Consider the following 27,476-nt stretch of genomic DNA (forward strand, 5'->3'; position numbering starts at 1 on the left):
TGTTAATTCTTTTCAGCTCAATTTAACAGTGAAATATGCCCATAATATTACTTTAATAAGCGGATATGATTTTTATATGATGCTTTACAGAATATTTATATAATATCACGTCTTTAAATATATCGATATTTATTCTAAATGAAGCCTTTAATTAGATATTTGCTAAATATAATGGTTACCGCTTCTATATACACACGATGTAGCGTTTATGTGTTTGAATGTACATGTAGTAACATATTTTTATTTCCGTTTCAGTGTAAGGCTGTTTTATTCAAGCAGTGTTACAAAGACAGCGTTAGTCGGAAGTAAATTATAACGTGTGTGGTAGCCGCTTCTAAACACGATGTAGCGTTACCGGTAATTTGTTATTAACATATTTGTATTTCATTTTCAGTGTTTGGCTGTTTTATTCAAGCAGTGTTACAAGGAAAACGTAAGTCGGAAGTAAATAGCAAAAATCTTTATTACAAATAACTATTGTTATTTGATTGCATTAATCATAACACATTATCAATATACTTTATTTTATATTGAAATAGCGTTTTTTATGTTTGTGTTTCAGGAGCTTTATCAATTATTTTACATCTATGATCAGTCTGATCTTTCGACAAATAACCCAATTCGAATACATTTAATATTCAATAATGTCACACAGTACACAGTTCCATGTTCTGGGTTGATTTACATGTTAAAAAACGACAGCTCGCCCAGTCCTTCCTCAAGCAAACGTTCTGTTTCTTGCTGATTTTTTTTTCTTTTCTCCTAAGGCGCTCATTGAAGCGCAGGAGGACGGCCGTCCAACCCGACGTGGATCTTGCGTCCGGGTAGAAAAACTTCGTCATATTTTCTACGTAAGCCTTCTTGGAGGCATCCAGCGCCTGTTTCCCGGCCGCCCATTCCAGTTAAACAGCAGCCGAAGCTTGTCAATGCCAAACAACTCTGGGAACAGGTGCGGAAGGAGCAAAATGGGCCTCATTGTTTGCCTCCCTGTTTATGGCGTCCACTATCGCCATGTCAATAAGGCTGGTTTCAGGCATCTGATTTTCCTGGTCTGGGTCGGGCAGTATAGGCTGCAGAGGGAGTCGACTGACCAACAACACCTCCAACCGCTCCACTGCCGCTTCCAGTTTGGTTAAGCGCTTTCCCATGCTGATCATGGCTCTCGTCTGATCCGCAATGTATGCCTCCATGCGGTTCAGCAGCACCAGAATATGTGCTACGCTGCCGGGTTCCATTGTTGCACTTACTCTTCTGGCAGGCGTGGGTCTAGTGATGATTGGATGGAGATGGCTGGTGTTGCTGGTCTCGTGTCCGTGGCGATGGCTGGTGTTGCTGGTCTCGTGTCCGTGGCGATGGCTGGCGTTGCTGGTCTCGTCGTTTCCGTGGCGTTGGTTGGCGTTGTTTGTCTTGAAGTTCTAGGCATGGCGTTGGTTGGCGTCGCTTGTCTCGAGGTTGTTGTGGCGCTGGTTGGCGTTGCGGCTATACAGGTGGTAGCCGGGACGACGGGTGATGTTGTTTGTGCAGATGTTGTTGGTTGCGCGTCGTTCCTTGGCGAGCCAACAGACACCACTACGGCCCTTTTCTTGGTGACCTTAGTGATCTTGGCGACGGTTTGGTCCACGGCCTTCCGTTTTCTCGTCGGGGCAGACAAAGCGGTGATCCGTGTTGTCATTTCTTGTTCCATTGCATCCTTCTTTCCCTGTGCCAGCGCAGATGCAAGCCCAACTTGCTTCCTGCTTCATGCTTCCCCACTGCACAGTTTACACTCCGTTGAGCTCAATCTTTAAGTCTTTATAATTGATGTGGCTTCCAACTGCTCATTGACTCTGCTAAAATATAATAGCAAAAACAACATGAAATTATAAATCCACCCATCTTCTGGAGCCTTGACCACTCGTAGGTGTGAAAACAGCTGCCTGGTCGCCTTGATGTCTCGATATGAAAGGGAAAACAATTGTACATAATTACGTGACCTTGTTAATGTGTGAAATACATTCTTTACGGGCGGGAAACTTACTTACTTGCTAGGCCCACTAAATATGCTTATATGATAATACCTGTTGTTGTAAAGATAAAACTAAAAACAAATATGTTTTTTGATCATTTAAAGTTTTCTAATGGTCATCTAACAGTTAATAGGTGTCTATCGCAACCGTTATTTATTGTTTTTGTTTTCACTTAAGATACACTAATATTTGTGAATGCAGCATCAACATACTAAAACAATATCCAGGAAAGAGAAAGTAATGCATTTGTATATCAACCGTACTTTCGTTTTTCCCAAATTACGACAGAAATTATTTGATTTACGATGTGAATTTAGTTTTAGTGCAGATTCGTTCAAACGACACAAATACACTATTTTGTTTTACGGATCATTTCGGCTTCGAGGAATGTCCAGTCATAAAAAATTTATAATTTTATAAACAGTGGGTAACAAGATGAGTTGCAGCTAATTGTCAGTAACCAAATTTTCACTAACTCTTTTGACCTGTTTATTCTTTTCAGTTCAATTCAACAGTGAAAAATGCCCATAATATCACTTCAATATAAAATAATAATGAAACGGTGCAGTTAATAGACGCACACAAAGCAACTTAAACTACTTAAGCCGATTCTAAAAATGACAAAGATAAATTATTATTGAAATTGAATTAATACATGCCCTTGATTATCGTGGTTTGTTTTGATGACTTCGATTTTTGTTAAATTTTCAGGATTACAACAATTTGTTTATAAACGGGAATGCACTCACTAAAAACACAACAGCACGCTTTTTTATTAACCATGTTTTCTATTTTATTTTGAATCCACGCACATTAAATATTATTCTTTGACATATTATTATAAATGTTCTTTTAATTTTTTTAACAACTAATCATTTAAAAAAGATTGTTTATTTTATGACACATGTACGCATCGACTCGGCGTCATGTCGCGGATCGAGGCTTGCCTCGGCATGCCGCGGCGGACAGATGCGAAGCTTCGCGGCGAAATTCGACTTGCCGCCGCATACTGACGCGGCTTCAACAGCTGACGCGGCATCGACTCGTTTCGCCTTGCCGCCGCGGATCGCGAAATATGTTTGTTCCGCCTTGGCTGTACTCTGGGATTTTTATTTTCTAATTCTCATAAGTTTTGCTGCTTTTCTTTTGTTACATAAATTTTATATATCTGTATGGCAATTATTGATTGTTTCATATTTATTTGGATGCTTCAGAGATTTCTGTTATGTTGTTGTTTTTAATCCATGTGTCATTGTGATAATTTACTATACATGTTTATATTAAGAGATGTTTAAGCAGAATAATACAGATTCCAAATATTCATTTCAGGTGTTTTGAAAAATTGTTACAGGACAAAATGATTTTGGTGTTATGTTTAGTCAGTATAAAATTCATGTTATGCAAGTAAATAAAATGTGTTACAGATACTTAAATGTTTATAATTACTGTAGAGATACAGATGATACCGGAGTGGTCGCTTACTCTCCCTATTTGCTGAACATTTGCAAAAGTACCAGTAGGAAGACAACAGTCTATGTGTAGTACAGTGAAACCAATATTATTTGTCATATATTAATTATTTTTTATATTAATTTTTGTGTCTGATTACCCACGAATTCAAATGTTCGATGAAAGTTTATGTCTGAAGTCTTTTTTTTTTGGGGGGGGGGGGGAATGATTCATCGTTCTGGGATGAGTATTTTTCGGTAAATGTGTGATTCAGCATTGATTCACATTTTACCACAATTGAATACACCTAACAAAAAGCTATAAAGAGAAGTCTTGATGGGCCAAACACCCCTGTTGCCAAGATGAAATGTGGAGACGCATTGCTGAATGCGGGAGATGTATCCCGGTATATGGATGGGCAAATGTGTTTTTACATTTAAAATATTAATTGAAGTCAAAACAAATGCAATAACAGAGGGTGTTTCCTTGACTTAAACTTTATTGCTCAGCAGACACTCTTTCTAGACCTGATTTTCGTTTAGAACTTACATCCTTTAGACCTTTCCCACTCAGAAGCAAAGTGAAAATGGCTATGTGCAAACAGCTTAAAACCAGAACAGCCTGCGAGAAACTCGCAGTTTGTTCAGGTTTTATGCTGTTTGCTGCTCTTCAGTATCTAAAGTTTAGAGATGACCCTTAAAAACTTGAATCCAGTAAGAAAGGTCTTAAATAAAATTAATCTTCCTAAGGGACAACACATGGATAAAATACGTATCTAAGTGGTAAAGGGTTAAACTAAAAATTCCATAAAAGCAGAAAGAGTCCTCCCTGATTAGCCTGTACATACAAATATCAATGAAAAGGCTCATTGTGTGAGGTTACCGACCAAGTTACATAACTCGTGTGTTGAAAGAGTTTGAAAATTTGTTCATTTGTCAATCTGTGAACAAGTGTTTTGAGTAAAGAATTACAATAAAAAAATTCACAATTGACAAAAATGTATTGCTTTTTATTTGACATTATGTCATCATGAAAGAAATATGATTTACTATACAACATATTCAAACAGAGGTAATATGAAAAAAGGAAAAGACAAAAACAATCAAAATCTGAAAAAAGGAACCTATAAGGTAACAAAAGTAGAATTAAGATACAAAGCTCACAATTTACAAAAAATGTATTTAATTTTTATTTTACATTATGTCATCACGAAAGAAATATGATTTACTATACAACACATTTAAGCATATCTAATATGAAAAAAGGAGAAGAGAAAAAAAAAAACACATTGAAAACAAAACACAATCAAAATCTGAAAAAAAAAGAAACCTATAATAAACATAAGTAAAGTATCAACATACATTAGTAAACATTAAAAATGAATATTTCTAATGTCTTCAGTTCTTATTTTGTAATGCCATCTAAAAGTTCAAACCATACACAAATGTCAGTATCATAGAAAACACTTGAAAAAAATGTACACTTTAGGTCGGTTCAACTGTACAGTCATGCTGTTGTTATTCAATGTTTTCTTCTTGCTAATAAAGCAGTGCCTGAAAAATAAATCAAGTAAATTCGTTACCTATAATGATAACTGTACACAAGATATGCTTTTTTAATAGTAATCAAATCTTAAGGTCGTGTTCATTTGAATAGCCACAATAAATATGTCTGTTAACTCTTTCAGTGATGGAACCTAATTTTGAAGACCTTTGCAAACAGTTTGGATCCAGATGAGATATTATTCTTTGGAAAAAAAATAGAAGAAAATGCTAATTTTAGAAATTCAGCAGACAACATTTTAGCAGACGACAAATTTCCCAGCATGCAAAGGGTTAATACCTGGATGTTCTGTGTCAGTGCATTTTTGTACTCTGTCAACTTCTTGATCATCGTTGTTGGTGGCTGAAAGAAAAAGGTAAAATATGTATGGTATATGTTAGGTTTTCTGGTACTTGTTAGGTTTCTTAAGTATCACAAATGTATCACACAACTTGAAGTAACTCGCCATTTAACCTAAAGTAGTACAATTTATCTACAATTGACAAATGAAATACATATTTTGGGGGAGATTTCTATGTTGTAAATTGTTTTAAAACTGCACAGTCACTGCACAATCACCTATACAGTGTTTATTATACCTAGACATTTGAGGACATATTAATAACTGAATACCAATACTTTAGTAGATCACACCCATTTAAATCAAGTGCTCAAGCAAAAATAGTCATGAATTTGTTTATTTTGTTTCGTTTTAAACCTATTTATTTAAGGTTCAATCAGTTCTTGGCCTCTTACTAGAAGCATTGGTAACACTCAAAGAGAAGATTGAAACCATTATGTATAATGTTCTAACCTTGGGCTAACAGCATATCCATTACACCAACATGTCAATAAATTTAAATCAATAATTTACAATGATTGACAGCAGTTATCGTACATACCTGAAAGTTGATTGGCTGAGAGTCGCACCTTCTACAGACCGTGACAGGAGAGCCAGTTGAATCCAGTTCGCAGTTGCACACCTGACAGACAGGCTCATTCTGCTGCTGTAACCTCACTCCAAACTGTCCAATGAAATCTCGCTGATGCTTCACGGATCCTGCGTGCAGGTTGCTAGAGTCGAACACGGCTCCCCTGGACTCTAGAGCTAGCGAAGCACAGTAGTCTGATGGCTTTTCCATGTCCTGGTACAGGTCAGGCTCTACTGACTGTCCTGCGAAAAGCTTCTCATTGTCCATGCCTAGAATAAAGAGACTCAATTACCAATAAAATATTTAACTAGCTTGTAAAATGCTATGTGTTAATTATCTCATGAACCCAATTTCTGTTCTATTTTCAGTATTTTAAATTTGCTAGATATCTCGTTCTGCTTTTTGTTATACTCATAATTGTTGATGCTTAAGCGAGTTTTAATGTATTACATTTAATTCATACTGGCATGAAAGCAACCACAATTAAATTCAATCTTAAGGGACCAAAATAGTTATTCATGTTAATATCCGATAAACACATTTTTAGTGGCCCTGCATTTGTGAACAATCCAAAACGATCTTGGAACATGGCATGTAGGATTATGTATGGCTTAACCCTTTCAGCACTGGAACCGAATTTTATAGGCCTTCGCAAACAGTTTGGATCCAGATGAGACGCCACAGAACGTGGTGTCTCACCAGGATTCAAGCTGTTTGCTATTCTGATAGTATTCTTTGAAAAAAAATCGAAGAAAATGCTAATTTTAGAAATTCAGCAGACGACAAATTTCCCAGCATGCAAACCGTTAAATAAAGTCTAGTTACCGAAGATGTGGTTCTGTGGTGCCCTGTTTGTCTGGAGGTTGAAGCCAGAGTCTCGTAACACGTGGAGGCTGATGTCCTGTTGACGCAGCAGAGTCCTTAGTTGGTGGTACGAGAAGTCCTTGTAGATATCACATGGAGTGCAACTACATAACAAACAGTATGAAATATTAGAATATTATCCAAATATGAACTTCTGAAATATTGTTTGCTTTCAATTTGTTTGTTTAAATTCATAATGCACACCAGATGCATCCACTTGTGGGATGTTACTTGACACGACCAATGGCGTGATTCAGATGATGACAGATACACGGAAATAAGGGTTGACCATGGCATAGGTTAACCTAGAGTCCTCTCCAGTTACTCACTACAGAAGTAATAAGGTTACTCAGTCTAAGCAGAATTCACACTAACATCGACATATTTTTCAGTTCGGCATTAATGTCATAATTAAATTTCTCACACACATTCCATACAATCTTGCCACCACATCAACATTCTAACCATATCTTGAATTTTACAAACAAAAATTATTGAGGCTGAAGACTTCTAAAATTGAGCCACAGTCTGGGAAAAGGGGGCTTAATTATGTCTCTAAAGTGTCCTCCTAAGTTAGCCTGTGAAGTCTGCACAAGGTTATCAGGGACAATACTTTCCGCTATTATGAAATATTTCCGAGCAAAGGAATTCTCTTCTTGGGGAAAATCCAGTAGGCACTCAGTCTAATCTGGAGTGACACTTTACGCACATGTATTAAGCCCTGTTTTCCCAGAGCTAGGCTGAATTTTACTGTTAAACTGCTCTTATCAGTGCATCATAGACTGCTTTAAATAAAAACATTTATTTTAATATAAGAAGCATTCATACATGAACTGCTAGCTACCACAGCCAAGAAGATGCCTACCTCACTAAAACCACCGTCTTCTTCACACCAGGCCTGTATGGCAATGAAGTCACATGTTGAAGTACAGAAAGGAGGTCAGAGGTTCGGCCTTGTACACCATTGAAGCGCAAGTTCTCCACCCCCTTAGCGAACTTCACGGCCTGGTTGAAGAGCTGGCCTTCAATCGTGTAGGTCGTAGGAGTGCCGTCATAGTAACCAACCAAGCTGTACCTGTTCTCCTGCTTACCTGTAGAATTATATGGAAACGATTGCTATGGGAACAAAAGAAAACAATCTAGGAAGGCATGGAGGATATTGGTAGGCTATGTGCAAACAGCATTAAACAATAACAGCCTGCAAGTAACTCGCAGTCTGTTCAGGTTTTATGCTGTTTTCTGCTCATCAGTATCTAAGGGTTTGAAATGAAGCCTTTAAAACTTGAATCTAGTAAGAAAGGTCTTAAATTAATTTAACTTTCTAAAGGACTAAACATGCGTACAAAAACGTATCTAAGTGGTAAAGAGTTAAAGCAATTCATGCAGTTGAGTAAACATGAGTTTCCACTGCTTTCGTCTGCGCATTCCTACCTGCGTCTACGGACTTCTGGTCCAGTGTGATGACAATGTCCTTCAGTTTGTCCTGGATATTCTTGTTACAAGGAGCCTCCTCCACAATAAACACAGTATCCATGGTTACTGGGGCAGGCTGGTCACCCCCGGCGCCATACTTGACTGTACCAGACGCATCCCCACTCGCAGCACACTTCACTGAAGAAAAATACAACAGATGTTATGTGAAACATTTGAGCCTTGCTCTGTGAAAAGGGGATTTAATGTCTGTGATTTAATGTCTGTGATTTAATGTATGTGATTTAATGTATGTGATTTAATGTATGTGATTTAATGTATGTGCATTAAGTGTCATCCCAGCACATCAACAATTATTTCATTTGTACCCTTATCAAACATTTAATCAATTTTTAAACCATGTTAATGTCTATGTACCACACTGCGGGGGCAGGTCCACATCAATATTCTGTCCGGCACAAATCTCCCTGTAGAGAGCTGCCTGCTTGCATACGTCACCAGGACTCACATCACAGTTCTGGCGGTATGGGTTTGGAGACACCTTAAAATTGACAACAGCTTTGATTAACCCTTTCCCGCTCAGAAGCAAATTTAAAATGGCATTATACAACCAGCATAAAACCATAACAGCCTGCGAGTAACTTGCAGTCTGTCCAGGTTTTATGCTGTTTGCTGCTCATCAGTATCTGAAGGAAGGAAAAGGAAGCCTTTGAAACTTGAATCTAGTTAAACAAAGTCTTAAATTTTATTTGATTTGTTAATAGACTGCAAACAAATCCAAAAGCGTATCTGAGCAAAAAAACAATACTTCATATTGTTTACATGTGTATGCTCATCTAACAACACATGTGTTATTTATAACAAGAGTGTAGTCATATAATGAATGCTCGTATAGCGACAAGCACAGTCCTAAGATAAATACAGAAGACACATTGCCTTAACTGCAAATCAATCAATTGAATAATAATTATTTTTACATATTGTGTTTCATTTTGAAACGGACACAAAAACAATCATTAAATAAACATAATTTTTTATGTATTTCCTGCACATCAGAACCCATACATGCATATGTTGCTGACCACTAATAAATTTAAATTTCTACTTAAATACATGCATCTCTTTAACACCCAGACACATACCATCAGGAAGCATGGCCTCAGATTGGACAGGCTTGAGTCAAACACCTCGGTACACTGATCATTGCGAGTCTTCACATCATCATCAATGACGACTCGCTGCATTTGGGGCCTGCACGTGCCGGCAACCTCCCATGAGTTCAGCAACTTCCTGTCTTGAGTTTCCAAGCTGCCGTCAGGTTTTGTCCAGTCGTTATAATGCTCGTTGTCAAAGTTTCCAAAGAGACCACCAACCTAGAGACAAACAAGACACATAAGTAAGTGAGCTTTTATGCAAAAGGATTTTACAAGTCCAACTTTTATTCTATTGTGACCTATATGCTGCAATAAAACATAAAAACACAACAACAAAAAATTGCAAAAGCAATGAAGCTTATAGTCCCGAAAATAATGTTGTGTAAAAGACTATGACTTCTAAAACTAAAACATAAACCCTTGGAAGTATTGAATATTATGTACTTGTTTAAATTTGCTGTTTTTAATGACAATTTAAATTGAATTAATTAAATATTTATTTACACATACATGAAGACATTTAATCTTTATGCAGTTAAAAGCTTACTTTTCCAAAGTACCATCCGCTGAGATGCACCATGTGATACTGGTTGCTGAAGTCTGACACGACCTTGACACCTTGAGCACTGTCCAAGGTCACCCACTGACCTCTGCGTAGAATACTCAATCCATCTGCAGTATATGGCATCTCAGCAGGTTTCCCATCGACTTTCATCTGCATAAGAGTTATGACAGTATAAGTGAATTATTTATAAAATATAATTTTAATATGCAGAAAACTAAGAAACAAGTTTGTGACACAAAGAACACATGTACAGTTTGACAGACCAACTGTCTGACCAACCTGCAAACCTACAAGATGATTACAGTATCAATCACAAAAATGTCATTTACCACAAGTTTGTTCACTTCAACCATTGCAATACAACAGTACAACAAATCTTCTAAAGGCTGACTAGACTCCTACATACCAAATAGCTGCTGGAGATTTCTATGGTCCTGCCATCCACCATCACGACTATGGACTGTGGTTTGAGATCCTTCTGATTCCCATCGTACCTGAGGATCACGCTGAACGTGTTGTTGACGAGGTCTGCGGCCAGCATGTAGCTGCAGAGACCAGCGAGGTCATAGTGGCGTCCATCAAATGTCATGATGTGCTGCTTTCCCGATATCGTGCCCACAGCTGGAATGAAGGATAAATACAACCTGGTTAACACAAGACATTATGTTGAGGATATATGTCCGTTTCTGTAGATTATTTAATAGTGATCTGTGGAATTAACATTTTTTAAGTAGTGCAAATAAATTTACCAGTCAGCACATTTTTGTTTAATTGAATGCTCTTCAATTGTTTGTTTTTTTTAAGAAAAAAATTCTGTGGGACTTAAAATATCATCATGTCAAAATAATAAAAAATGAAATTGTTTAATAATTTGGAATGAGCAATATAATTTTATTAATTTGGAATGTTTAATTTTATTGTGACAGATTGGATTTTCTTTTGAAGTTTCATGAGAAGATGAATTACTTTTGATGGAGGAAATACTGTGAAAAAGAGGAGTTGAAAAGCTTGATCACAGAAAGAAGACATATGGTTTGTACACATGACACCATGCAGGAGATATTTGATTATGTTGAAATGTTTATGTTATTTTCCTAATTTGTATACTGTACAAGTGAATGAGCTCCTAGTCCAATAAATGGCAAATAAAGGGCTAAGCTGTCGTGTGCTTCATGTTTGAATCAACTACAATAGTTTCAGATTCAAGTTAAGAAATGCTTTAAAGTGAACAAAATGAACCTAATAGGTTGAATAATGACTTCAAGAAAAATAATACACAAGAAGCTACACATACCATCAAATGGTGGTATCCAGTCCTTCTGTGCACTCCAGCGTACAGGTGGCAGTCTGTAGTATAAGTCCCAGAGGCAGAAATCACCACGCGGGAAATACTTATCAGCAAGACCCTGGAGCTTGGAGAGGTAGCCACTCATAGTGAATTTCATCGCATCCTCAAAATTTTCCATCGGTATTGGAAGATAGAGGTCAAACTCAACGTTGCCATTGACAAGGTCAAAGGTTGTGACCCTGGACTTTGGAAGGTCAAGCAGACCCAGGGGCAGCTGCTTAAAGTCACTGAGGACTTGGTCTCGAAGCATCTGCAGTACTGTCTCCACCATATCCTTAGCAGAAAGGTTCTTTTCTAAGAACTGGTGTATCTTCAGTACCTGTGATGAGCAATCATTTTAAAGTTCTAAAACACACTTCAAATGGTCAGCATACATAAGATTTTATGAAGACAAGAAACAGTTTACAAGTCCACAGGCATTCCTCTGACCTTTATGATAGTATACTTTTTACCTTCAGTTAATTTTATTTAAAAACAATCAGAAAATTTAATATCAAGACAGAGTGGCAAGCCCACTGAATTTCAACCTTAATGATAAACATTTCTGTCCTATCTAATTGAAATTCTACAACCCCAGTTGGTTTAAGTTAGTGCATTCCCTCCAAATGCTACATTGCATCACAGCCAGATTTTTAACCAAAAATCTTTTTACTGCTGAACCACCAATCTACCAAATCAGCTAGCCGGCTATATTCTTTCCTAACCACCCAAGTTTGTACCTGTTGGTACATGAGCTGCAATGCCTTCTTGATGTCCTGTACATCCTTGTTGTCAGCAAGATTGCCAAAGTGCTCCCTAAGGATCCTCTGTGACCCCTCACTGAATGCCTCGTAACTCTCCATCAAATCATTTGTGTTCAGCACCTCATTTAGCATCTGAACAAACATGTACAATATACAATACTATGTATATAATATTATTATACAGTAAAACCTTTTTATAGAAAACAACCTATAGACTGGGTCAATTGTTCAGTTTTCAGAGGTTCTCAATGTATCAAGGCTTTAAGTAAATGTATCTTCAGTAAATTGTAATTGAAAGAGAGACTCCAATATATTCCTCGTCAAACAAGGTTTTATAATAGAAATCGGTTTTTAAATTTACGTTTTAACAAAGCTTAATATTCAGACTACATCAATTAATGAGCCTCAGATAATATGAGTCGCGTTCTGAGAAAACTGGGCATAATGAATGTGCGTAAGTGTCATCCCAGATTAGCCTGTGCAGTCCACACAGGCTTATCAGGGACGACACTTTCCACATAAACTTGATATTTAGTCAATAGGGACTTCCTTGAAACTAAAAATACCATAAAAGCGTAAAGTGTCGTCCCTGATTAGCCTGTGCGGACTGCACAGGCTAATCTGGGACAACACTTTACGCACATGCATTAAGCTCAGTTTTCTCAGAACGCGACTCATATATTGTAATGTAGCCAGGCTTGACCTGCTGTAGTTGTTCCAGAGCCCGTGTCATGTTGGCCTTGGCAGCCTCGCTGAGTCTCAAGTCTGCCTGGAGACGCACAATGGCCGCCTCTATGTCCGCCATGAACGGGGCCAGTGTGAACTCCTTCACAAGGGCTGAAAACATGGATGACAGGGATTTTAACATACTTACTATCACTAAATCACTAAATTGTGCAGGGTACAATTTGTGCAGAATTTCACTTTCCGTCAAACTGACACATTTTTGTTTGTCATTTTTTCTCACTGTTCACTGCTGTACACCATTTTTAGGCGTAAGCTGTATTAAGCCAGCTTTTCACCTTAGCCTGACCTTTGTTAGCATCCAATAGAATTCAAATAAAACTTCCCGCGGCCAAGTACAGATGAATACACTTCATTGACTGCATTGGCTGATTTGAGAATACGACCAGAACATTGGAAACATGTCCGCGTCTTTGTAACACTGTTTTACTGCGTGTTCAGCATGAAACAATTTTATATCTAATGAAAAGGCTTAATAGATAGAACAGTTTTACACTCAATCTCGACATCAATACAGTTTGTGCGTCCACCTTTTATTTTCAGAAGATTTTCAGCGCGAGAACGTTTGCACTTAAAGGCTATGTTTTCATATTTAGTACTAACTTCCATATTCCTGTCAACATGTTAACATGTTAAAGTATAGAGAGCAGTGGAAGTGAAGACTCACTTTAATGCATTGCATTTCTTTCAACTCGCGAGGTATATCGGGTCAATTTGCGGCCACTGTGAGTGAATGTCAGAGTTTACGTACAGGTCATCGCTGCGTCTCTACCCTATGTGCTGATCAGAGTTGCGACCAGGAAAATAATCGTTACATAATAAAGACGCTATAGCGTGAACTAGGTGAACTGGAATTTTCTTTAGACCAGACAGATGTTAAATGAAGATATCCAGCGATATCATATGGTATGTCAATAATAGATTCTTAATGTGTTTTACAACAATACCATGATAAATATTATTTTTAATTAATTTAACAAGAATTATGCCATCATATTGACTAATGAATTAAGCATGAGCGCAATGATTCTCGATACTGTTAACTAATCGAATCAAATAGCATCGCCAGACAATCCACTAAAACAGGTTTGTTTGAAGAACGCGCGTATAAATATTTAAAATATGTACGGATACGTCGAGTGTGGCCCGTTGACTCATATGTTTTAATTTCACTTCCATTCTTCTTTTGGTTTTCTGTTTTGTATCTATGCGTTTATGACCAGCAATATGTAATAATGTAAAATAAGCCGCGAAAACTCCGCGTATCATCCCGTACTGCGTTTGCTGCAGCTAAGAACTGCACAGAAAAAGAGATTCGCTATCTTTGATCTCATTCATTGAAGTCTTTACCTTTCATTAACTGCAACCACAATCAATGCCGTATATCTTTTTTAAAGATATTTCTTATTATATCTATTTCAAAATACCAAAACATTCCATGCAGATAATCGGATTTTAAATGGCTTTTTTTTCTTGCACACTTTTTTACAGAAAAACAGATTACCATGACAAACACATTTTTGTGTTTGAATGTTGTGAAAATGTACATTCCAATATGCACAAACATTAGCAAAAATGGATCAAAATTGTACTGCAAACCAGGAATTGTAAAGAACAGCCTATACCCTGCAGAAGCTTTATCAGTTCCTGTGATATGTTGGTGATCATTTCATCGTACACGCCAGCAATTTTGTTGAGTCCTTCCATAACTTTCTGGATGGCAAGATTCAATTCCTTTATCAACACTTCATTGGCTTCCTGAAGCACAAAGTAAGATGTCCCTTGTCCAGTTCAGCTTATTACAAGAAGGTTATATACAAGTACAAAACAAAATGAATTCTTATTGGTAATAATAATATTAATAATTGAATGGTTTAATTAAATGTAATTGATGCAATTTTGTTTGAAGTGCATTGTATTTTACTTTCATACTTCATACATCTAGAATATGGACTATCTTGTAACTCTCCATGAAGAGGATATATTTATACCAACACAGGTCTAGTAGCACATTTATCTGCATCTATAAATCAATATGGTGGTTACCGCAAAGATTATACCTACAGGCCATTGCTGCATCAAATTTATAAGCCAAACAAATTATGTATAAATGATATATTAACAAAACATTTCTTTGCAGGTTTAATTTCAGTGAATTGACCTCTGGAGATTCAGTTTTTACGCAGCAAAAAAAAAGGTATGGTACCTTCAAAGAATTCTCAGCTGTTCTGGCTAAAGTGCGATATTTCTCAAGGTACGGGTAGGAATTCAGCTCGTTGTAGGCCCTATCCAGCACTGCTCTCCCTTGTTGGTACACAGTCTCCATGCGGATAACAAACGCATTGTTAGCCTCGCTGCAATTTAAAATTGCAGCAGTTCTTAAAAGGACTAACTTGATCAAAATACAAACGTAAATATAAATATAAACAAAAGATTTGTCATAAAGAAGAGTCACACTCCTGCACGATTTTGTCAGTTATGTTCAAGGGCAAAAAACTCAGGAATGTGTGGATAATTGTAAATGAAAAGTGTCTACACTCATCTACTTTTGTGGTGAATATAAATGTGATATTTCAATTTAATCACTTGACAATTATGGAAGTGGAACCAAAAAAATGTGAGGCTAACGCCATGCTTGTGGTTGAGTTTAATGGCAAATAAAGCAGGAAAATGTGGATCATTTGCCATAAAATACATGTCTTGCACATCCTCGTTTCATGGGTTTAATTCAATCAGTTAAGAAATGTGGGAGTAGAATAACATTTGATGCAGACAGACCGACAAACTGATACAGACTGACCAACCAACTAGCTGAAAGCATGATTCCACTTCTGTTTAAGAGGAAAATAAATGCAGATGTACCGTTTATTTTTATTTTTATTCATAAGAGCAAAAAAAATCAACTAAATAAGATCTGGAAAATTCAACAGAATAATCTATGTAAGCCGCGCTGCATCAAATATAGGAAGCATTATGATCATGCCAGGAAGCCATCTTAACTTTTTATATAAGTAAGCATGTGCATTGCATGCCAGTACATACATAGCCCTTGCTGCTGCTGCGAGGAACCATTTCTCTACGTCTTTCATGTATAGATCATTGTTATTGTACATCCTCCTCAGCTCTTGCCTCATCTTTGAAACCTCTCTCTCAAGGACTTTAATCTCTTCTTTGTATGTGTCAATTATTGGTGACAATTCCTCCCTCATGCTTGATGCAATGGCCTTCTGTTTATCTTGGAGTGTATTGCTAAGAGTGTTGAAGCTCTGCCGCATTACTGGACTCATTTCGGATACTGCACCTTTCACTGTACTTGAACCATAGTTCTGAAGAAAACAAAATATTTGCCATGAGAATTCATATAAAAATTAAGGTTATGCATCAATCTGAAACAAAAAAATGTCAAAATATGCCAAAAATCAATTTCTTCAATTCTCCTTTAGCTTCATTATTTAAAGCGCAAATTAATTTTTTTGAATGCTTACATTAATTGCCATTCTTTAGAAACCCATAACATAAACAATTATCAGGTGTTACGTTGTTTACAACTTAAAAAATAACAAACAAAATAACAATAGGCCATAACCACCTAAATGCTTACGCTTACAAATAAAATACTGACACTTTCTAATAAATGAAAATAATTTTCAAAAACAATCAATTCTTGCAACATAAAAGAATCAACATTGGAAAAACAACAACAACATACAGCTATGTCAGAGAACAAGTCTTTTCTCCAAGACATTTTAGCGTGCAGATGTCTATCATTGAGTTCAGACACCAGTCTAGCCTGCTGGGTGGAGGCTGCGTCTCGTGAAGTGCTGGTCTCCGAAACCAACCTTGTCTCATTGGGGAAGAACGCCTTGGTCACAACTTGACCTTTCATGTTGTCTGAGAGTGTACACATACAACATCATCAATGCTTTATTTAATTTATATATATTTTGAGAGTTACCATCAAGTTTTATAAAAGAAGATAATAAAACACGTTTCAACTATTTTTCTACCATTAAATGTCATTTTTTATATATATTTTTCTAACGCCATTTCTTTAAAACAATAAAATTGCTGGTCCATAGAGAAACTGTATTTTACAATAACAAAGTTAACTAACGCTTACAGCAGCCAGATGCTTAGTCCACAGTTATTTATGTGATTTATTTTTATCACAACACACTAACCTTGATTCAATTTTCTCATAACACACAAAACATGATTGACCTGTCTCGCAACACACAAAACATTATGGTCCTACACACCAAACATGTTCTTTCACACAACAAGTAACCAAGCCAGAAAAATCCCCAAACACAATGAGGATTGATCTTTCTCACAGCACACCAAACATGATTGACCTTCCTCTCAGCACACAAAACATGATTGACTTTCCACACAACACACCAAACATGAATGATCTTTCTCACAACACACCAAACATTAATGATCTTTCTCACAACACACCAAACATGATTGATCTTTCTCACAACACACCAAACATGAATGATCTTTCTCACAACACACCAAACATGATTGACCTTCCTCACAGCACACAAAACATGATTGACTTTTCTCACAACACACCAAACATGAATGATTTTTCTTACAACACACCAAACATGAATGATCTTTCTCACAACACACCAAACATGATTGATCTTTCTCACAACACACCAAACATGAATGATCTTCCTCACAACACACCAAACATGAATGATCTTTCTCACAACACATCAAACACGAATGATCTTTCTCACAACACACCAAACATGATTGATCTTTCTTATATGATTGATCTTTCTCACAACACACCAAACATGAATGATCTTTCTCACAACACACCAAACATGAATGACCTTTCTCACAGTACACCAAACATGATTGATCTTTTTTACAACACACCAAACAAGATTGACCTGTAACACAATACACCAAACATGTTTGAGCTGTCTCACAAAACATCAAACATGATTGACCTTTCTCACATCACAACAAACATGATTGACCTTTCTCACAACAAACATGATTGACCTTTCTCATGGAACACACCTAAAACATGCACACAGAAAACAAAGTCCAAAGTTTCAAGCTAAATAAAATGAAAACGTGTAAAACTACAATAACTAGATCTCTACCATATGTCACAGAAACGTCCAGGGAGCGTGCGGCTGTGTCCACCCTCCAGACAGACCTCCATGTTGGGACTGTGTTGCGGGCAGTTTCCACGGTGACCATGTAGGGGGACTCTGTGCTGAGCTTAGCAGATATGGAGGCCTTCTCCACAGATGAGCCAACCTAAGTGAAATTAATTAATATAAGCAATACACTCTACAACCCAACGAAATCCTATCAAATGTATATTTGTTAATACTTAATTAATGCAAATGATTTAGCTATTACTTGTTTACTTCTTTTGTACAATAAATATGGCCTCACAAGTTTTTCTATTATATTACCTTGTGACATAGTTTTTAATCACATGTAACCCAGTTTCAAACTAGGCTTAAATATCATTAGGATAAATCTCTGGCCCAAGTTTCATGAAAATTTGGCATTCTTTGTGGCTTCTAGAGTGTCACCATGCAAATGTTGAAATAGGACAATTGATGTCTGACACCAGACATGTTCACAAAAGATCACCATGAGCATTTTGTGATTCAGGTGAGCTAAAAACTAAACTGGATATGACTGTCCAGGCTATTGTAAATTATATTGTTCCTGAATAGACCGGATACAAATATACAGTAGTCAGAGGGTCATATAGAATAGTGCAATGAATTGGCCTATCATGTTGTACAGCATGCATACCTGCAGACTGGCAGACTTCTGTTCCATGTTCAGCTGTCCCTGCAGGTTGAAGGCCAGTGTGTTAGCCTGCTGTGAGTTGTAAAGGACGGACAGGTCGCCCTTGGTTACTGTGTCTGAGCTAGACAGGTCAGAGGTCATCTTCATGTGGGTGTCCGTGGCAACATGGTCAACACTCCAACTGGACCTGAATCAACAATCCAGATATCAGCCTTGCTCTTGGACAACAAGGCTTAATGCATGCACACAAAGTGCCATACCAGATAAGCCTGTACAGTCTGCACAGGCTAATCAGGGGCTACACTTTTCGCCTAAACTGGATTTTCACTAAGAAGAGACTTACTTTAAACGAAAATACTATAAAAGCAGAAAGTTTAAACCCTAATTAGCCCATGCAGACTGCACTGGACGACACTTTAGGCACATGCATTAAGCCCCATTTCCAGAGAGCCTAGCTCATATATTGAATGATGCAAATTAAAACATTATATAGATGGCTAGGACACAAAACACTGACATGAATATTTTGTACTTCTGATATAGCGGTTTGCTTATGTTGTATAAAAAAATACAGATATGTGTACATATTTTTAAGGAACTCATGTATTTTCAACAATAAATATTAAAGAAGTCCTTATACTGCTTCATGCCTTTACAACACCACACTGTCAATTATGTTGTTATCTCCATGTAGAGTACCATATTTTTTCTTATATATTTTCATACAAGAAATCTGTTCAATATAAACATATATGTGAAATTCTTAATAAAAAGCCTGAATTCAGGACAAGTACTGAAAAATACCAAGTTTGCAAGTGTTATAGTTCACTGTACCTATAGCTAGAATCTGTCTGCTGGATTGTGTATTTCATCACGACAGTTTTATCAGCATCAGGCGAATATGTGAATCTCGTCTCTCCATCAAGTAGGCGCACCCCGTCATTAACAGCCAGCTCTGTACTCAGTGAAACTTCCTGCATGGGACCAGCACAACATTGTTACATATATGTCAAAATACAAGCACTGGTATTGTTTATGTGGGTAGGTTGCGAAGGTACTTTATCATACCTTTACGTTGATATCGGCCTGATAAATAGCTATCTGATATATTTATATCAGTAATTATTTGTAGCTACTTCATACTACTCATTACCAAGTATAAAGTCATAATTTTCCGTCAAACTTATTAGATTGAACAAAATAAACCATTTGATACCACAACTTTGACACCAAAAAAAACAAGAGCAGCAAAAAAATGTAATTTAAAATTATTAAGGACAAGCGCTTGTGACATCATTATTTACACATTAAACGCATATATAATATTCACTCCTTCTTAATACAGCTTCATAATGATAACATTTATTATTTGTTTAAAAAAGGAGCACTAAGGCATGATAGACAACTCAACAGATTACTGACATATGATATTGTAATATAGTAAACTCGGTACCAATAATAACTAGAGCTTTGTCACAGACATGACAAATACCCCCACATGCCACATTGACACATAATATTTTGCATGTCGTCTTCACAAAAAACAGCGGACACCATGCTCAATTTTTAAAACGCACTTAGTGACCCCTTGACCTAGTTTTTGACCCAGAAAGGCCCATGTTCTAACTTGGCCTTAAGATCATCTCCATAAAACTTCTGACCAAGTTTGGTGAAGATCGGATGTAAACTACTTGAATTAGAGAGCGGACACCATGCTGAATGTTAAAAAACGCACTAAGTGACCCCGTGACCTAGTTTTAGGCCTGGAATGGCCCATGTTCAAACCTGTCCTAGAGATCATTTAGATGTAACTTGTGACCAAGTTTGGTGAGGATTGAATGAAAACTACTTGAATTAGAGAGCTGACAACATGGTGAGGTTTAAAACGCACTAAGATACCCCGTGACCTAGTTTTTGATCTGGCATGACCCATATTCAAACTTGACCTAGACATCATCTAGATACAACTTCTGACCAATTTTGGTGAAGATTGGATAAAAACTACTTGAATTAGAGAGCAGACATCATGGTGAGGTTTAAAACACACTAAGTGACCCCATGACCTAGTTTTTGACCCGGCATGGCCCATGTTCAAACTTGACCTACACATCATCTAGTTACAACTTCTGACCAAGTGTGGTGAAGATCGGATTTAAACTACTTGCAATAGAGAGCGGACACCATGCTCAATGTGTCAAACGTACTAAGTGACCCTGTGACCTAGTTTTTTATCTGGCATGGCCCATGTTCGAACTTGGCCTTAAGATCATCTAGATACAACTTCTGACCAAGTTTGGTGAAGATCGGATGAAAACTACTTCAATTAGAGAGCGGACAACGTGCTGAATGTTTAAAACGAACTAAGTGACCCCATGACCTAGTTTTGGACCTGGCAAGGTCCATGGTCGAACTTGGCCTAGACATCATGTAGATACAACTTCTGACCAAGTTTAGTGAAGATCGGATGAAAACTACTTGAATTTGAGAGCGGACAACATGCTGAATGTTTAAAACGAACTAAGTGACCCCGTGACCTAGTTTTGGACCCTGCAAGGCCCATGTTCAAGCTTGGCTTACACATCATCTACATACAACTTCTGACCAAGTTTGGTGAAGATCGGATGAAAACTACTTGAATTACTGTAGAGAGCGGACAACTTATGAATGTTTAAAACGCACTAAGTGACCCCATGACCTAGTTTTTGATCTGGCAAGGCCCATGTTCCAACTTGGCCTAGACATCATGTAGATACAACTTCTGACCAAGTTTGGTGAAGATTGGATGAAAACTACTTGAATTAGAGAGCGGACACTTAATAAGGACCGACAGACAGACCGACATACCGACCGACCGACAGGCAAGTTCACTCCTATATACCCCCCCTAAACTTCGTTTGTGGGGGTATAAAAAAAAATTAGTTCATTCAAAAGCATTTTTTGATATATTACAAAACCACAGGGTCATTTCTTTTTATTTTCCATGTATCACTTGCAGAAGTATACAATACTACATGCACTGAGAATTACATAACTATTTTTTTAGGTTTTTTGCAATAACAAAATCCAAAAGTATTTGTCAACAGTATAGAAATCATTATAGTATTTTACCCAATTTCTTTAACTTTTATATCACATATTTAGTGGTCAACCTTAATTTATAAACTATGATGAACAAAAATTACATGATAAAGATTTGCAATGTATTTAAAAGTTTCTTTTAATATAGCAGGGAAAGAGTTAAATACATACAAGTTTATACAGAGGATCACGATGAAAACAAAATAAATATTGCTCACCTTGTTTTTGCTGGGCAGTTTGACGGTGATCAACGCTGCTTTTTTGACATCAGTAGGGTTCATCTCAAAGTTGACCTCAACAACCTTCAGGGGATCATTATTGGCATCCCAGTAAACTTTAGCAGATGCAACCTGCTTACTTCCCTTGCTTGTAGAGGAGCCACTCACTTCAATCTTTCTGGTTGGTAAGGTTACAGTTACAGTCGAACTATGGGTCTCCACACCTCGGATTACCAGTTTAGTGTAAGAAGCGTCATAAGAAACGCCCTGTCTCTTTTCTTCATCCCAGAAAATATTTCCTAAGCTAGAAATCTTTCCATCAGAATTTTCGTAACCATTGCGTAGACTTACAATGCGGCCAGGATGTGTGAAGCGAATGCTGAAATCTTTCTTGATAGAGTTCTTTGTTCCACTGTCTGCTAGACCAAACTGCATTCTGAAGTTGCTGTTGGAGTTCTGTTTGTCCCAGTTTAGGTTAAGGTCACCATTCACACTCTCGCCTTCATTGACACCTGTGAAACTGAACTCCATCTGGCGCGGAGCGTGCACAGCAATCACGCCCAACATTTTGTTCAAAGCACCAAACTCAGTTTCCAGATCAAGGTATTTCTTGTCATTGAACTTCACAAGAGCAGACTCTTTAATTCTCAAAGGTGCAATAGCATGCTCATGACCCCAGCTGATATCAAGGTTGTTAAACTGTTCAAAGGGTGATTCCATACTGAGCGCTGTAGACATTTTCATGTTCCCTGCATCCCGCACCTTCCAAGTCCAAGATGGCTTCACAGAAAACACTTGATCCTTCTTTCCTGCACCTATGTATTTCAGTAAAACACCTGGCTTGTTTTCCCCACTTACCACTTGATTTTGCACTTGGAATTCAGCATGCTTTACATACTCAAATGGACTGGTAAATTTATGAGTGATCACAAAATCCTTCCATGTTCGGAGTTTGGTAATCCCAGAATATTCCACTGGTGCTGATAGCATTGAACTCTTAATGATGCCATTTACTTTTTCCAGTGAATAGCTCAGTTCAGCCGATGACAGTTCATATCCCTGCTTAGTACTTGTCATTTTACTGTTGGCATAACCAGGCTTGTAAGCTAAGTCAAAGGTATGTTTCTGGTCTTTGGCATAGGTTGTCACAGCCGAAAAGTTGAGCGCATTGAAGGCGCCATTAGGGGCATCTATGACAGCATTTGCAGCCATCTTTACAGGAGCTGACAGATTTGAGCTTGTAAAAGATAAGTCTGCACTGATTGGCTGTTTGTTCATCCAATCGTTAAACTCAGAGTATCGTAGTTCCATTCGAGTTTCCTCATACCCTTTAAATGGTGTGGTGATTGAGTAGGTGTATCTGCCTTTCTGCCAGAACTGCTCTTGACTGAACAAATCCCCTCCGTACATCCATTTCTGTGACCTTGTAATTGTCTGTTCATCAAAGGTGTTTGAGTCAATCATAGTTAACTTTTCTAGCATTGGTGTCTCAAAGACAAGGTGTTGCTGTTGTTTAAAGTCACTTTCGGACACAAGAGAATAAACCAACACACTCTTTGCAAAGTCAGGTTGTGGGGTTTCTACAGTAAGATTTGTATTGAATGACCACAAAGCAATCGCAGAATTTTTTCCATTGTAATTCATATTGAAGTCTACGTTTACTTTCTTTTCTCTTATGTTTGCTAGGAACTGTGATGAAACCTTGGCAACTTCATTTGTCTTAAAGTCCTGGGTATGCCTCAACAGCACTTCATTGACTCTGACATCTTTTTCAATGGCTGTTGTCATCTTTGACAAGAGGTACACCTCTGGGAAATTATACTTGAATTTAGCCTCACTAAGTGTGCGATAATTAGGGTTGAGAATGTAATCGATATTGGCAGAAAAGTCTGTTAATTTTCCAGTGTAGTTAAATCCTAGAGAAACAGTATCTGGAAGATAGGGTGCCTTCAATAAGGCAGCGGTGTGAATCTCATTGGCTGAATATTTGTGTTTCAAAGAAGCAGTCCAATTTAAGCTGTACAAAACTTCAACTGTTGCAGTGAAGTCATCCAAACTTCCAGTCTTTGTGATTGTTGTTCTAACATTTTCATAACGATTGAATGGCGTAGCAACAACAGCATTTACAATGGAGGCTTTATCATTGTGTGTCAGATCAAAGTCTGTTTTTATCATCTTCTCATTATAGGCAACTTCAGCGTGTGATTTTGTATTTGGGAACATACCTTTGTGTGAAAGCAGGACGTGTGTACGGTTAATATCAGCGAATGGTGTCAGGAATGTCACCTGCCAGTCAATGCCAGATGTTGAGTGTTTTAGCAGGTTCTCAAAAGAAATACTACTGCCGCTGGTCTCATATTTTGCTCTGGTGTGGTACCCAGTGTCTGAGTTCTGATGATTCAGGGTCCAGTTAACAGGTCTCGTAGCCTCTAAATGGGCTTTCCATTACAAACTTTGATATGACGCCATTCTTCAATGAAAATATTGCTTCAGTGAAGACTGGCCTTGTGATGCAGTCGCAGGTGATTTTGGCATTGGTTTTGAAGTCTTTCATTGTGCCCACATGTGTGAAGCCTGCTACCACCTCCTTGTTTTCGGTGAATGGACTTGTTACCTTAAGCGTTCCCTCTAGAGTTTCCAGTGAGGTAAATCTATGATCAAGAATTGCTTTAATAACCTGCGTGGGTAAATATTCAACCTCAAGAGTGGAAACACGACTCACCCCCATGACATCACTATCAAACTTGGACTTCATGTACGGATAGGTCGGGAATGGTGTATTCAGATTAACCGATCCTGAAATTCTTGAACCTTCGTAATACAGCCACTTAAAGTCAGTGCTTATCTTGCCAACATATGGAGCCATTTGGAATGAAGCATCACCGTTAAAATTGGTCTCCATTCCATCCAAACGCATCACAGCAGTCAAACCAGGGAACTGGGGAAACGATGAAGACAAAGATATCTGTGTGAATTTTTCATGGTCATATCTATACAGTACACTGCAGGTGACGCTCTGTTGATCAACTGTGATTTTTGTGTTTGTTTCCCATTTCAGTCCATTACGCTGTCTTTTCTCAGTCAAAACAATACTTCTTGCTCCTTGAATCGGTGTAGTTATAGTAATTTTGTAATCATGAAGTCCAAAGTCATTGAAGAAAACATTTGAATCAGCCAAAATTTTGTAAGGTGTCTCACCCCAGCTAAGTTCCAAATTAGCACGATATGGCATTATGCTGTGAACTGAAGATACTTTAAAAATCAAATTTTCAGAATAAATGCTTGTTATAAGCACGTCGAGGCCCAAATAGGTTGCTGATTTTTGGAATTTAACATTAGCAGCCATGATCTCAAGGTTGTCCTTAGTTACCCCACCCACAGTACTGACAAAACCAGGTCTGTCCTCGTGGTTAAATGTTACAACAAACTGACGCAAGTTTTCCGTCGGAATAAGAAGTTCGAATTTCGATGAGATTTTATTGCCTGTCAAAAGCAATGAGTGCGTCTCCCCGATTTCCAGTTTAAACCGGTTTCCCCTCATGGGCTGAATGTCCAGCAGGGCCTTTGTGCTGCCAGAGAGTTGACTCACCTCCCATACCGTGGTGATATTTTCACCTGGAGCAGTCACTGTGAACGTTCCTTTGTTCATCAGTCCTAATACTTTTGAGTAACTATGATCAGCGTCCATACCAATATCAACAGTGCTAAGACCAGTAGAATTTTGTATTTCAATTTTAAAACTACTCCTAAATTTTTTGTTATCGTCCTGATGCAATCCTCTTACTGTCAGCACACGAAGCGTTTCAAATGGTGTTCGGATCTCCAGACTCCCATTAAACCTTCTTGAAAGCGGGTTAATAATGACGTTTCCTCGAGTATTTATAGAAAATCGTTTTCTTCCCCATTCAGCAGAAGCACTTGATTCTAGCCTATCAGACATTCTGTGCTTCAGATTCAGAGTCATAGTCTCAAAACCGTCAAAGGGGGTTGTAACTGTTCCCACGATGTCAGCGGTTTGTTTCGTCAGAGGTAACTTCACAGTCATGCTCACTAGTACCTTCTGTTTACTTCCCCATACAACCTTGCTCTTAGTTTGTACCTGCTTGTCATTGCTAATGGCAGATATTGACAGTGAAAGCTCCTCATACTGTTTAAAGGGGCTTTCAAACCCCACATCTAATTCTCTGCGATCAGCCCCATTGTAAACATCATTACGGAAGATTATGTAGAACTTGATTTTCTCTTCAGGGCTCCATGCTAGCTCGATGTTTGTGATATATCGATCAGCGGTATTGTGCTTTATGGTGAAGTCGATGGTTCTAGAAGGATAGTGGAGAGTGGTACTAATTTCAAAGTCATCTACGCTCTTTACATCATACGTTATATTTGTGAGGAACCTCTCATCCATGTTCACATCAACATTCCACTGAACGTCCAACAGGTAGTGATGCTCTGAGTCCAGCTTCTCCATTGCGGTGATAAACTTCACGCGTCGCGTTGGCACGGTAACATCAAGCATGACTGAGGTCACCTTACTGACCTCGTGCTTCACCTCACCCAGAATCCTGTACGTTTTATCGCCCTTCTTGAAAAAGGCCTCTCCAGAGTACCCCTTGTCGCGTTGATTGTAGGCGCCAATAACACGTACGGGTTCAAGGTCAGGCAAACTCAAACCTAACTCAACCTCATACATCTGGTTTGTGGCGACCTTCAAGATGGTATTAATCTTTGTCCTCCGGCCCTTAATGACCTCAAACTCCAGATTACTGATGTATCTGTTCTCTTCCTTCCTCCCAAACTCTCCAGCAAACATCATCTGTCGTTCCTCTGGAAGGGTGATGGTCAACCCTCCAGAGTAGAACGCGTACCTTGCGGACTGGTTGTGGTATCGAACTCCGAACCCGACCGTCTTCTTTGGATGGTACGTGATGGTGACATCACTCTCCACTTGCTTGTCACTGTGCACCTGCCCTCCCTTTACCATTATGCTGATATTCTGTAAATAGTATAAAGGTTTATACATTTTATTGGCTTTTGCAATCAGACATTTACGATGTAATACTGAAAGAAAGCTTTTCAAATCTAACTTCATAGAAGTGAACAATTTTTAAATAGATTTAAATCACCTAGATTATTGACTACCATTCTAATGACTGTGTACTACGGGATATCAACATTTTCATCATCTCATTACTTGCTAGACAATTACTGTTTATTCAAATAATATCTACATATTCATGCAAAGATTCCTAGACCTAAAATATCCTTATTGAAAACTTATTACAGAAAATAAGTTCAGTTTTCACTTAGATACAATCTTAGGTTTTCACTAAGATACAATCTTAAGTTTTCACTTAGATACAATCACAAGTTTTAACCCCAAAAAAATCTTAAGTTTTTCTTTTATAAGAATGTTATGTTATGTTTTAAATTTTCTACTAAAGAGCTATGACCCTGAAAAGTGCAGTACAAGGCACTGGTGAAAGTACATAAAAGTTAAATAAGTTTAATAGACTTTCCAAATACTTAAATTATATTCCTAACCATAGACAATGCTTGACAAAATGTGCGGTACAACAAAATCGCCCACAACAATGTAC

General features: G+C 37.7%; 2 protein-coding genes across 2 annotated transcripts in view; both read right to left on the reverse strand.

Annotated features, from left to right (window-relative positions):
* Nucleotides 1-4,449: 4,449 nt before the first annotated feature.
* On the reverse strand, nt 4,450-24,099 carry LOC127877754 (apolipophorins-like). Its single transcript, XM_052423962.1, has 21 exons — nt 21,877-24,099; nt 19,415-19,554; nt 18,584-18,767; nt 17,911-18,070; nt 16,488-16,669; nt 15,821-16,104; nt 14,985-15,132; nt 14,404-14,536; nt 12,738-12,871; nt 12,011-12,166; nt 11,238-11,610; nt 10,350-10,564; nt 9,926-10,093; nt 9,367-9,597; nt 8,642-8,765; nt 8,225-8,404; nt 7,659-7,884; nt 6,755-6,897; nt 5,900-6,198; nt 5,298-5,360; nt 4,450-5,008 (listed from the first exon to the last, which is right to left on the reverse strand). The coding sequence occupies exons 1-21, from the start codon at nt 24,097-24,099 to the stop codon at nt 4,994-4,996; spliced, it is 5,781 nt and encodes a 1,926-aa protein (XP_052279922.1). The 3' UTR covers nt 4,450-4,993.
* Nucleotides 24,100-24,286: 187 nt separating this feature from the next.
* LOC127877753 (uncharacterized) overlaps nt 24,287-27,476 on the reverse strand; it is a 42,067-nt gene continuing 38,877 nt past the window's right edge. The window contains exon 23 of the mRNA XM_052423961.1: nt 24,287-26,872. Within this exon, the coding sequence (XP_052279921.1) occupies nt 24,287-26,872 (2,586 nt within the window). The remainder of the gene's footprint in view (nt 26,873-27,476) is intronic.

Source organism: Dreissena polymorpha, chromosome 4 (assembly GCF_020536995.1).
Source record: "Dreissena polymorpha isolate Duluth1 chromosome 4, UMN_Dpol_1.0, whole genome shotgun sequence".
Lineage (NCBI taxonomy): Eukaryota > Metazoa > Mollusca > Bivalvia > Myida > Dreissenidae > Dreissena > Dreissena polymorpha.

What these genes read in the sequence shown, in the direction of transcription:
- LOC127877754 (XM_052423962.1), bottom strand. Translation starts at nt 24,099, where the DNA reads ATGTTCCCAAATACAAAATCACACGCTGAAGTTGCCTATAATGAGAAG. An exon ending in TGCAGCTCATGTACCAACAG is followed by an intron (nt 11,611 to 12,010) that starts GTACAAACTTGG and finishes TGCTCATCACAG; the next exon opens with GTACTGAAGATACACCAGTT. An exon ending in ACCACAGAACCACATCTTCG is followed by an intron (nt 6,199 to 6,754) that starts GTAACTAGACTT and finishes TCTTTATTCTAG; the next exon opens with GCATGGACAATGAGAAGCTT.